Source organism: Nicotiana tomentosiformis, chromosome 1, assembly GCF_000390325.3.
Source record: "Nicotiana tomentosiformis chromosome 1, ASM39032v3, whole genome shotgun sequence".
In the NCBI taxonomy this organism is placed as follows: domain Eukaryota; kingdom Viridiplantae; phylum Streptophyta; class Magnoliopsida; order Solanales; family Solanaceae; genus Nicotiana; species Nicotiana tomentosiformis.
In genome coordinates, this window is record NC_090812.1 from 82,598,109 (window position 1) to 82,611,013 (window position 12,905).

The window sequence follows — 12,905 nt, forward strand, 5'->3', positions numbered from 1 at the left end:
GTCTCCATATGGAAAAATGTTTTGGCCAATGGCAGCTGCATGAACATTTGATTGAAACGACTAATACTCAGATAAGATTGAAGTTGTTTCCTAGATTGTGGTGTGATGGAATATGGTGCTGTTGAAACTCACTAGCAAGGCCACTTTTGTGTCTGTTGAATATGAAATGCAGATATACAGTATATTCTGTTTACTACTTTGCTGCATTTTCTAACTTTTCCCAAATTTCTTTTCTTCTCATGTCTTCTATGCGTTCCACGGCTTCTTGGATTTCAAGTTGTAAAAGGCACTTGGAATAGAGAAATGGTGCTAGAGCTTCAAGCATTCCCTTAACATTTTCTGTCAATTGTCGAACACTTTTGCTCCAATGCCCCTCCAGATTCTTCTCCATCCCTTCAACTAGAATTGGAAAAACCTCTTCCATTGCTTGTGATGCCATCTTCCAGAATTGCTCATTGTTCCACACATACAATGCGCGTTCTGCAACCTAAAATCAAAACATTTAGTAGTCTCCAAAATCATCTCTTTACATAAGGTGTGTTTAGTACGATTGAAACACTTTCTAGAGAGTCGGTTTGTGGTGTTTGGTTTAGAAAAAATGTTTTCCTTTGAAAAACATCTATCATAAAAATGGAGAATATGAATTCCCTCACTTATGGGCGGAAGTTATATTTCTTACAAAAATCTTACCTTTTAACTACCACTTAGGCATTATTATTATTAATAATCTTTAATACTCAAATGTTTTATCAAAACACTCTCTGGTTTACTAATAAAATTGTTGATCCTTAATATATGTATTTTTCTCAAGATATTTTCTTTCACCAACAGAACACCGGTAACCATTTTTCATGGACAACATTTTGGAGAAAAACATTTTCCATGGAAAATATGACTTTCGGCGTACCAAACACACTGATAGTGGTTATCCAAATAGTCTTAGGCTGGAAGCTAAAGGGGAGGCACTGGCTTTTACCTGTGAGTTCCAACTGTTTAAACACTTGCTAATTTTGGTGCACAAAGGCAGTGCTAGTTCTTTGTACAGTTGAGGATGTAGAGTTTCCACAAGTTCTTCCAATTCACCAATAAGCAGAACTTCCTTCTGGCAATTTGTTACTGGCCAATACCTCAAAATACCTCTAATAACAACCTCACCAAGCTTTGGCTCTTTCTGCACAAACTGAGATACACAATAGGCCAATTGCCTGTGGTAAACTTGCATCCCTTTTGGCTTATGCAAAGGGACAAGAACTCTCACTAAAAATAGTTTATGCTCTTCTTTCAAAGGAACACTAAAGCCATTGATAATTGTGCCCCATATCTCAAGAAGTTCTCCTATTCCAGGGTTCCTTTGATCAGTCTCAAAAACATAGTGCAAAAATACATCATTCATTTCCTTTCTCATGAATGGTCTATAGAATGTTAATTTTGAATAAATTCTGTGGAACACATTCTTCAAGCTGTCACGTTCCCTTTGGTCTTCAGATTGGAACAATGTGAGGAGATTAAGAAGGAAAGAATGGTCAATGTAAATTCGGAGCGATTCGACACTTGTTCTAGTGACAATCCTGAGGAAAATGTCATAAACTATTTGCAAATGTGGCCAAGAGGGTGTAGGATTACTCACAAGGTCATCGTCGTCGGGTAATATTGAGGCAACATAGTAAATTGGTGGAGAAAGTGGCCTAAAAAGATTAGTGGACAACATTTTGAAAAGGGGTGAAAGTACTTGATCATCAAGTGGTTGTATGATAGTCTTGATTATTGAAAGGAGTTGAATGAGTTTTAGCCTCTTTAAATCCTGTTGTGAAGGGGATTCTTGTGGATCAGTGAAAGTATAAGTGAAAGAACAGTAAGTAATAAGAGAGAGCAATTCCTCTGTTTCAGAATCAAGAAAATTTGACATGTTCCTGGAATCTAAAAGGAGTTGTTTTAGAGTTGTGGGTGTTTTTCTTGGAGAGTTTTTTGGGCTGTATGTTTTTCTTGGGGAAGATCTTGGAGAGTTTTTTGGGCTATTTCCATTAAACCCACCCATTTTTTCTTTTTGCCTCTTGCGAGTCGTCTGACAAAAAAGACTTTCTAACTTGATAAAAGAACTTGAAATCGTCGATCTCTTTCTTAAAGATTGAGATGAGTGGTCCTCACCTCAAAAGAGTATTTGGAGGCAAATGCAGAAGGTGGGAGCGAATGGTTAATGGTTTATTTAAAGCAAAGATTAGTATAATTCTTTCTCATTGATTAGTGTAAAGAGGAACAAGAAACACGATGTTTAAGAGAAAAGACTCTTGGAAATGTCCGATGATTAGGAGGTTTTTAAAGTAAAGACAGATAGGTAAAAGATAAGGTAAACTTTGTTTCTGGAATATTAATGGCCAGCTCTTCTATGCTCCTGGTTAATTTTTTTAGAGATATTGATGCTTCATTACTTAGTCATCAAAGCAAAGCTCTTGGCTAATTTTCCATTACTTCAATTTTTTATTTATTTATAAATATAGTAGGAGGTACCAAAAAAGATTTTTATTCGGTTCAACAAAAGAAACAACAAATATCATTCGAATGTATGCACATAGTTGGATATTCCTGTAACCATTACTTTTAAATTTGTGAAATGAAATAATGCATGTAACATTTGACGATTGTGTAACGTTAAACTTGTAAAATTGAAAAAGATATATGCAGGTAATTTACATGAATTTGTTCAAAATTACATTCTTCCGTTATATTCCTTACATTAAGTTACACTCTTATATAGAATCATGGTAAGTAGTTTGAGGGAAGCCACAAGCGCAGACTGTCAAGGCATTTTATAAAGTTCTTATATGCGCACTCATGCAGTAAGAAGGATGCTGTTTATCACTATGGTAAACTAATATAATTTGATTTAAATATGGGGTATCACTAAATTGTTTTCGGGAGATATATACCTTGCATGATTATATTCGGTCGAAGCCACTTATGTTCCTTCATCGATAAATTACACTGTATAGTTAGGTAATTTTTATATACTTATGTACATATATATACTTGTTTACCCGAAAAATGGATAACAATTGAATTTATACGTGGTTTTAAGGATACGTGATATAACTTGGCACAAATTGAGAAAATATATATATATTAGTATTGAAATTAACTGTAAAAGAAATAAATGCAAACCAAATGAATCAATTAGCCTTGGCCCTCAAGTTCGATCACCCTCAAACCAAGTGGAGAATAAACTGACACAAGAATAAAATGACTAGATATTGAAAACCAAAAGAAAGACAGTATATTGCTTTGTATTGCATAAAATATGTCCTACTCTACAAATGATCAGACCCCCTTTATATAGTAGGGAAGTACTACTCTTGATATAATTCTAAATATAGTAAGAAATCTCATGATAGGTTAATTAATTAGTCTTTCCTTGATATGTGTCGGGATTTCCGCCGTGATTCTCGCCCAATTGCGGATATTTCGGCTTTCTATTTTTTGGCTCGATAAGCTTCTCTCAGTCTCGCTCGATCTCTATCGTGTTCGATCCCGATCTTGGACAGTTCCAAGCTCGATCGGTCTCTAGGTTACGAGCTCGGCACTCAAACCTTACATCACGGTTCGATATTAGACGAGTTCGAACCTTGTCCTATTATGTTTCAATCTCGATTAGTCATACGAAGGGCAATCTTGATTTTGACCGTATACAGATAGTCCCCTCGTTTCTCAGAAAGAAGATGGAGAGAAACGATATGAATTGCTGAACTCCGACTAGATAGGTAATGGCATCAGCGACGAGCCCGATTATGATGTATGCGACGAAACGTCCCGTCGGTCTAGTTACCAAGACATTAAATGCCTGTCAGTCATTGGTCGGCCATTACCGGTTCCGAACCGCCGCCAGCAACCTATAAGAACCCTAGCTTTTCTCATTTCAAACTTTTACACTCAAAGCTCTTTCTACTCTTGCTTCTTCTTCTTCAGAAAATCCCTTTGCTTCACAATTTTCACACCCAAATTTCTAAAACTCTAATCAAACCGCATACCATCCTAATTCTCTTTTCCCTTGTTCATTAATGGAAAAACTTCCAAAACCGTGCCGCAAAATGAGGCCGCTTCTACATCATGATCCGCCGGTGGTGAGGCTGCGGCGGAGCCCCTCCCTAAGGAATTCATTCCGGTAGGGTGCCCAACCGTCATTGACTTTAAGGTCGAAAAGGTCTCCTTGGTACCGGGACGATGTGAGCCGGTCTCGAGGTACATATGCTCAATCACCGAAAAGATCCTCGACAAAGTCAAAGAGGAATGCAACTAGGACAAAAAACATGTAGTAGTCCCATTGCATGAGGAATCTATTACTACCCATGTGGAGGGGTTTCTAAGTGTTTACACTTACCCCTTCATGTTAGGTCCCTTAGACCCTGTCATCGCCGCCTTCTGCAAGAGATAAGACATGACCCTTGGCCAGATCCATCATTCCTTTTGGAGAATAGTGATTCTCCTCCGATTTTTCATAAGCAAAATCGAGGGATGTCTTTTCACCCTCGGTCACTTTATGCGCCTTTACAGTCCCCGACTCTATCGGGGAGGGCTAATCAAGCTCGCTCGCCGGGCCAATAAAGCCCCATTTTCGAGCATAGACGAGGCTCGTGACCGAGGTTGGATGGGCTGATTTGTCCGAATAAGGACTTCTGACCTGATCCCTGCTGAAGACATGCCGTTTTCTGAGAAATGGAACATGAACCGTGAGTAATATTTCGCCTTGAATGTTCAATTTTGCTATTTTTCTTCTTATCCTCTTTCTTCATCTATGTTTTTGGTATTGTAGCTGTGGCCCAGATGCCGGACCCGATTCCGAAACTCAAGCAATGGGTCGAGGGACTGGTGTCGCAGAAAACATACTCCGCACATGCTTGGATGGAGTTATCAAAGGGTCGATGAGAGGCCCGCAATCATGGTAAGTTTCTCTTAGAACGGTTACCGTTCGGGCTTCTTCTCTTGCTTACTCCCTTTTTTTCCTTTGTAGGCCTCGGGAAGGATGTTGCAATGAGGCCCCCATCTGGTGAAGAAGAAGTCCTTCTACCTGCTCCGAAGCAGGCCAAAGAGAAGAAGAGAAAAGGGGCTCCGAGTTCCCCGGTCTCGGAAAAGAAAAAACCGGCGAGGAAGTCTCGCAAGCCCAAAGGGGATACTCGTGTTATGCCTTCGGACTTAATCCGCCGACTAAGGGACGAGTCTGAAGAAGGAGAAAAAGAATATAACTCCAAACTAGTGGGCCGTGTGCGGGCTGGTGCTTTGATACAAAAGTACTCTGAACTAGCGGAGGCTGATGAGGGAGCTTTGGCCGAAGTTCCTGAACCAGGTAGAGTTGAGGCCACTCCATCCCAAGCCGAGATGGTCGAGAGAGAGACCGGGAGCGAGGCTTCCCGGGCAGCGGAAGATGTCTCGAGGGACGAGGTCAGAATAATCGATATTTTTGGATGCCCTCAGATTTTGTACGCTATGATCTGTGAAGCCAATATGTTGGAAGGTCGCTCTTACGAATGTATCTAGGGGCGACTGGTATCCATGGCTTCTTGGATGGGTTCGAGTCCGCTGCCTCGGAGGATGTCACCGGGTTTGGTGGTTTATCAGTACCGAAGAAAGTACCATCATCGGGCGCTACCGGGTCTTCATTGAGCCCAAAACTGGTGGACCGATTCCCGACCCCAAGTATTAACTCCGATCGCAGGCGAAATATAGTGCTTTCTGTCCCGGAGGATGCCCGGGTTTTCTCTCCCCCATAGGGATTGCTAGCTACCTTAGATCCTTAGTGACCGAGGAAGACCAAGCAGTGATGAACGCGGTGGAAGACGCTTGCTTGTTTAATGAGGCCCAACATGCTCTGAATCAGGTAACTTCGTGGGTCTCTCAATTATTTCTTTTAAACTTGGAGTTGTAGATAATTCTAATATCTTTTTCCTTGTTTGCAGGCTTCGGTGTTATATCACGAGGCTTTCCTCCTAATCCGGGAGGAGCACGAGGATGAGGTTCGGGACCTCACTGAAAAAAGTGACATATACAAGCTTCTCTGTGAGAAGTTTCAGGCCGATTTAGTAACGGCTCGAGATGAGCATGCCGAGATGGCCGAGCAGGTATTCCGAATGATTCACGATAGTGGAGACGAATTGGAGATAATACTAACGATCCGATTCTGCAGGTCCGGCAGAGGCTTGAACAAATTGGATGACTCGAAAAAGGAAATCGTCCAAGCGCAATTGGAGTCGGCCGAGACCCAACTCCAAGCTTTAAAAGAGAAGGCCTCGGTGCAGGTTGAGAAGATCAAGGAGCTTCAGTCTCAGTTGGGTTTGTCCATATCTGATAAGGCAAGCTTGGCAAACGAACTTGAAGTGGCTAGATCTGAGGTGGTCGTGGCCAACACAAAAGTTGATGCTAAAGTGGCCCAGTTTAAGGTCGACGTCGAGGCCATCTAGGCCAAGGGCATGGTGGATCATGCAAAATGGCAAGCTCGAAGGGAAGCCTTCGAGGGAGTTCATGCCCAGGGCTTCGATATTATGGCCGAAATCGAAAATGCCAAAGGAAAGGAAGCCAGGGCCCGGAGGTTGGCCTTCCCTAAGGAAGACTCCGAGAGCTCAAGTGAATCCGAAGACGGAGAAGATCCCGAGGATGGAGATGCAACCTCCGATGAGGACCAAGCCACTTAGGACTTTTTTTATTTTTCTTTTGTATTTTTTCTGAGGCCATTTTTGGCTGTTGTAACTTTTGCATTAGACCTATTTGACCTTTGTAAAAAACTATTGTATATAAATATAAGGCTTTTCGTTCTCTTTCGTCTCTCATAATTTTCCTTTGCTTTATTATTTGTATTCACAAAGGTTGAAATGCCTTAGCATGAAACAATAAGGTTGTGTTCAAGGGTTCGAACAAACCTTACCTTTATTGCCTTTATGGGTTAAGGCGTTATTGGGGTTCGATGTTACCAAAGTTTTTTCCCCAAAAATATCTTAGGTTTGAGACTTTGCCGAGAGTAGCCTTTAGAACCGGTTGTGAAAGAGTTTTCTCTTTTTTGAAGGCTTATTTTTGTTACGGATTTCGGACGTCTCTGAGCCGTGTTAAATTATCTGTAGCCTCTTAGTTCGGAAGCTACCCATTGGGCTTGTTTTCCTATTTTCTCCGGGCTTGCTCGAGATAATAGTCCCTGAGTGGGGTGGTCGTGAACTTTAGAAATCGGGGAGTTTCCTATTAGGTCTTTTTCTCCCGAGGCCCGATGACTTGGGCTGTTTTAGTCGGACGGCAGTCCCCGAGTGAGGATCGTTCGTATTTCGATTAAGTATTGCCCTTAGGCTTGTTATTTTCGGAAGTACGAAGCTCTTTTAAGGAGGTGTAAAGAGGAAAAAAAATTAAAACATAAGATGATTGCAAGAAAAGTACTTCTCTTTATTGTCGATTGAAACAATCATACATGCGTACATGTTTTATGTCATGGTTCAAGCGATCTACATGGGCACGACTTGTTTTGACCGTTTGGCCCTTACAATAAATCCTGTCTATCGAGACCCTCCCTTTATGAAGTAGTTTCCTTGCTAAAGTTAATGTTTAAAGATAGTGCATATCCGAGGGTAGCCCCCAGTATTCGATATTGATTGTAAAGGAACCTCGAATATTGTTGAATTGATCTTCGGTGTCGATTCGTAATCCGGCTTGATTCTAAGTTAGCACGATTCATTGTTGCCTCATTAAAAACCTCGCCGAAAAAACCCATTTGGGACAAAACCGGTCTAAGGAAAAAAGAGAGCAATACATGCTTTCAGACCTAAAGACTTCGTGCCGCTCGCCCGAAAAAAAAAATCCATCGTCGTTTCTTGTCAGCCACCTGCAAGTGTTATTCTGAAATGAATAGGAAATGTAAAGAGGTCGTACCTTAGTAGTAGTACCATTTTAGGTGAGATACATTCCAATTGCTCGATAGTTGTTTTCCATTCAACGTTCTGAGCTTGTAGGACCCTTTTCCAGTGACCTCGAGAATCTAGTACGGTCCTTCCCAGTTCGGACCCAATTTTCCTTCGTTCGAATTTCGGGTTTAAGAGTGACTTTCCTTAGCACTAAGTCCCCGATGTTAAAATATTGAAGATTGGCTCTTCGATTGTAGTATCTCTCAATCCGTTATTTTTGGGCAGCCAATCGGATGAGGGCGGCTTCATGCCTTTCATCCAATAGTTCTAGTCTCGTATTCATGGCCTCGTCATTTGACTCCTTTGTTGCATATCGGAACCTGATACTCGACTCTCCGACTTCGACCGATATTAGAGCTTCGACGCCATAAACTAATGAGAATAGGGTAGCCACGGTACTGGACTTCGAGGTTGTGCAGTATGCCCAAAGAACTTTGGGCAGAATTTCCTTCCACTTTCTTTTGGCGTCAGTTAGCCTCTTCTTAAGATTTTGGATGATGATTTTGTTGGTCGATTCGGCTTGTCCGTTCCCGCTAGGATGATAAGGTGTTGATAGAATTCGTTTGATCTTATGATCTTCGAGGAATTTGGTCACTTTGCTGCCGATGAACTGTTTCCCGTTATCACACACAATTTCGGACGGCATCCCGAATCGACATATGATGTGATCCAAATTGAAGTCGATGACTTCCTTCTCCCTATTTTTCTCGAAGGCTTGTGCTTCAACCCACTTAGAAAATTAGTCAGTCATAAATAAAATAAATTAAACTTTACCTGGTGCCCACGGAAGATGGCCAACGATGTCTATTCCCCACTTCATGAATGGACATGGTGATAAGACCGAATGGAGCAGTTCCCCGGGTTGGTGAATCACTGGTGCATGCCTTTGGCATTTGTCATATTTTCGAACAAACTCTTTCGCATCTTTTTCCATGTCGATTCAGTAATAGCCAACTCTGATTATCTTTTGAACCAATGATTCGGCACCGGAATGATTTCCGCAAGTGCCCTCGTGAACTTCCCTCAGAACATACTTTGTGTCTCCCGGTCCCAAACATATCGCTAGTGGACCATCGAATATCCTTCTGAACAAGGTTCCGTCTTCGGACAAGGTGAATCGTGCTGCCTTCGTGTGCAGGGTCCTCGATTCTTTTGGATCTGAGAGAAGCTTTCCGGTTTTCAAATACTCTATGTATTTATTTCTCCAATTCTAAGTCAAGCTTGTGGAGTTTATCTCGGCGTGGCCTTCTTCGACTACTGACCTCATGAGTTTCACGAAGGCCCCCGAACTAACTTCGTTGTCCTCGACCGATGACCCTAAGTTTGCGAGGGCATCGACCTCACTATTCTGATCTCGAGGCACATATTGCAAAGTCCACTTCTTAAATCGGTGCAAAGTTACTTGTAACTTATCTAGGTATCTTTGCATCCGTTCTTACCTAACTTTGAAGGTTCCGTTAACCCGATTCACCACTGGGAGGGAGTCGCATTTGGCTTCGATCACTTCCGCTCCCAAGCCTTTTGCTAATTCGAGACCTGCAATCATGGCCTCATATTCGGCCTAGTTGTTAGTCAATTTTATAGTTCTAATTGATTGTCTAACCACGTTGCATGTGGGTGGTTTTAGCACGATGCCGAGTCCGGACCCCTTTGCATTCGAAGCACCGTCAATAAAGAGGGTCTAGATTCCCGAGGACGTACCCGAGTTTACCAACAACTCTCTTTCAACCTCGGGTACTAGGGCCGGCGTGAAGTCAACCACAAAGTCTGCCAAAATTTGAGACTTAATGGTTGTTCAGGGTCAATATTCAATATCATACCCGCTGATTTCTACGACCTATTTGGCCAACCGTACCGAAAGCTCGGGTTTATGCAAAATATTTCGAAGTAGATAAGTTGTTACAATACATATAGAGTGACATTGGAATTACGATTTTAGTTTCCTAGAGGCGCGTATCAAAGCGAGCGCCAACTTTTCTAGGTGGGGATACCTAGTTTCGGCTTCACCTAAGGTTCGGCTAACGTAATAAATTGGAAATTGCGTACCTTGTCCTTCTCGGACTAGGACTCCACTTACCGCTATCTCTGATACTGCCAAATATAAGTACAACTGTTCGTCCGCCCTCGGCGTGCGAAGCAGCGGCAGACTCGATAAGTAACATTTAAGTTCTTCCAAGGCATGCTGGAACTCCGGGGTCCATGTGAAGTCATTTTTCTTCTTTAGTGATGAGAAATATCGATGGCTTTTATCGGAGGACCTCGAGATGAATCGCCCCAAGGCTGCTATGCGCCCGGTTAACCTATGCACGACATTTACGTTGTCAACTACCGTGATGTCCTCGATAGATTTAATTTTATCAGGGTTAATCTCGATTCCTTTGTTGGACACCATGAATCCGAGAAATTTTCCTGACCCGACCCCGAACGCGCATTTTTCCGGGTTCAGCTTCATGTTATATTTCCTCAAGATATTGAAGGTCTCCTGCAAATGCTTCAAATGGTCCTCTTCTCGTAGTGACTTAACTAACATATCATCAATGTAAACTTCCATAGATTTCCCTATTTGTTCTTCGAATATCCGGCTTACTAGGCGTTAGTACGTGGCACCAGCATTTTTTAATCCAAATGGCATTACAGTATAGGAGTAGGTTCCATATTTAGTGATGAACGAGGTCTTTTCCTGATCATCCGGGTTCATTTGTAATTGGTTGTACCCGGAATAAGCATCGAGAAAACTGAGGATCTCGTGGTCGGATGTGGCATCGATCATGCGATCGATATTAGGCAAAGGAAAAGAATCTTTGGGGCATGCTTTATTTAGGTCTTTGTAATCTACACATATTCTAAGTTTATTTTCTTTTTTAGGAACTACAACTATGTTTGCTAACCATTCAGGGTATTTTACTTCCTCGGATGGACCCTATTTTAAGGAACTTGGTTACCTCATTTTTGATGAAGGTGTGCTTGATCTCGGACTGGGGTCTTCTTTTCTGCTTCACCGGATGGAACTTCGAGTTCAAGCTTAGTTTATGGGTGGTGATTTCTGGTGGGATCCCTGTCATGTTGAGATGGGACCAAGCGAAACAATCAATGTTAGCTATAAGAAATTGAATAAGCTTTTTTCTGAGCTCAGGATGTAACCCCGTACCCAGGTATACCTTTCTTCCGTACAGACATTCGATTAGTATGATTTGCTCCAACTCTTCGACCGTTGATTTGGTAGCGTCGGAGTCATCGGGGACTATGAAGGATCTAGGGACTCCATAATCATCATCTTCGCCAGTCCCCTGTTTCTGTGGTTGGGTCGAGGCTGGCGTTTGTGATTGCTATTTGGCCTCATGTTTTTCCTTCGAATTTGGCCCTTTTGTCGATGAAAGTGTCGATATCGGAATCACTTCGTCAACGACAAACATTTCCTTTGTGGCGGGTTATTCCCTGTAGACTGTTTTGATTCCCTCTGGTGTTGGGAATTTTAGAACCTGGTGAAGGGTCGAGGCCACTGCTCTCATGTTGTGAATCCATAGTCTCCCGAACAGGGCGTTATACCTCATGTCGCCCTAGATCACATGGAACTTCGTCTCTTGGATGGTCCCGGCCACGTTTACTGGCAAAGTTATTTCGCCCTTAGTGGTTTCACATGCCATGTTGAATCCGTTTAGCATTCAAGCCACGAGCACGACTTGGTCTTGTAGACCGAGTTGTTCTACAACCCTCGGTCGAATGATGTTGGCTGAACTACCTGGATCAATTAACACACTAACAACTTGAGTCTTATTCATGAGTACAGATATTACCAGTGCATCGTTATGGGGCAGTATGATTCCTTTTGCGTCTTCGTCGTTGAAGGACAAGATTCATTTCGGTATGTAATCTTGATCCCGAGATCGCTTCTCCCTTGTGACCGACACCTTAGTGCATTTTAATACTGGCCCTTGGGGAACATCGATCCCTCCGGCAATCACGTGAACAAAGTGTTGTGGTTCTTCTTGCCCGTTTTGTTTGTTAAATTCTCTATTTTTGAAATGTTTCTTGGCCCGATCACTTAGAAACTCCTGAAGGTGCCCTAAATTGAATAACCGCGCTACTTCTTCTCTCAACTGTCTGCAATCTTCCTTTCTGTGGCCATGGGTGCCATGATACTTGTATACTTGATTGGGATTTCTCCAGGCTGGGTCGGTTTGCAGAGGTCGAGTCCATTTAGTATCCTTGATGTGTCCGATGGCTGATACGATGGCAAATGCATCAATATTGAAGTTATATTCTTACAATAGCGGTGCTTCCTTAGGTCCGGTATGCCTGTCGAAATCATTCTTGCTTAAGAGCACTCGAGAGTTCTGGCCTCGATCATTTCTCCTTTCACCTCGTACGGAGTTGTGCCCAGGTCCGTTTCCCCTACGATCTCTATTATACGGCTTGTATCGATCCCTGTTCGACCTTGGTTCTCGATCAACGTCCTTTTTGGTAACGGACCAGGAAGGAGCCCCCAGCTGGTCGTCTTCAACTCTAATCTTCGATTGATATCGATTATGTACATCGTCTCAGGTAACAGCCGGGTACTCAATCAAGTTCTGCTTCAACTGTTGTGAAGCCACTGAACTTCGTTCATTTAGTCCTTGAGTGAAAGCTTGAACGGTCCAATCATCGGCAACTGGTGGTAGATCCATTCGTTCCACTTGGAGCCGAGACACAAACTCTCTGAGCTGCTTTACCTTGAAAAGGTCTGACTTCCTAGTCTCGATCTTTATGGCTCTAGCATGTGCTTTTACAAACAAGTTTGCAAGCATGGCAAAAGAATCAATAGAGTTAGGTGATAAATTATGGTACCATATCATTGCTCCCTTTGACAGGGTCTCCCCAAATTTCTTTAGTAACACAGATTCGATCTCGTCATCCTCTAGATCATTCCCTTTTATTGCACACGTGTAAGAGGTGGCATGCTCGTTGGGGTCGGTCGTTCCATTATACTTGAGAATTTCGGGCATG

General features: G+C 42.4%; 1 protein-coding gene across 1 annotated transcript; it reads right to left on the reverse strand.

The window, feature by feature from the left end:
• Positions 1 to 24: 24 nt before the first annotated feature.
• Positions 25 to 2,147, reverse strand: LOC104085694 (serine/threonine protein phosphatase 2A 57 kDa regulatory subunit B' beta isoform-like). Its single transcript, XM_070186259.1, has 2 exons — positions 977 to 2,147; positions 25 to 487 (listed from the first exon to the last, which is right to left on the reverse strand). The coding sequence occupies exons 1-2, from the start codon at positions 2,033 to 2,035 to the stop codon at positions 194 to 196; spliced, it is 1,353 nt and encodes a 450-aa protein (XP_070042360.1). The 5' UTR covers positions 2,036 to 2,147; the 3' UTR covers positions 25 to 193.
• Positions 2,148 to 12,905: the final 10,758 nt, after the last annotated feature.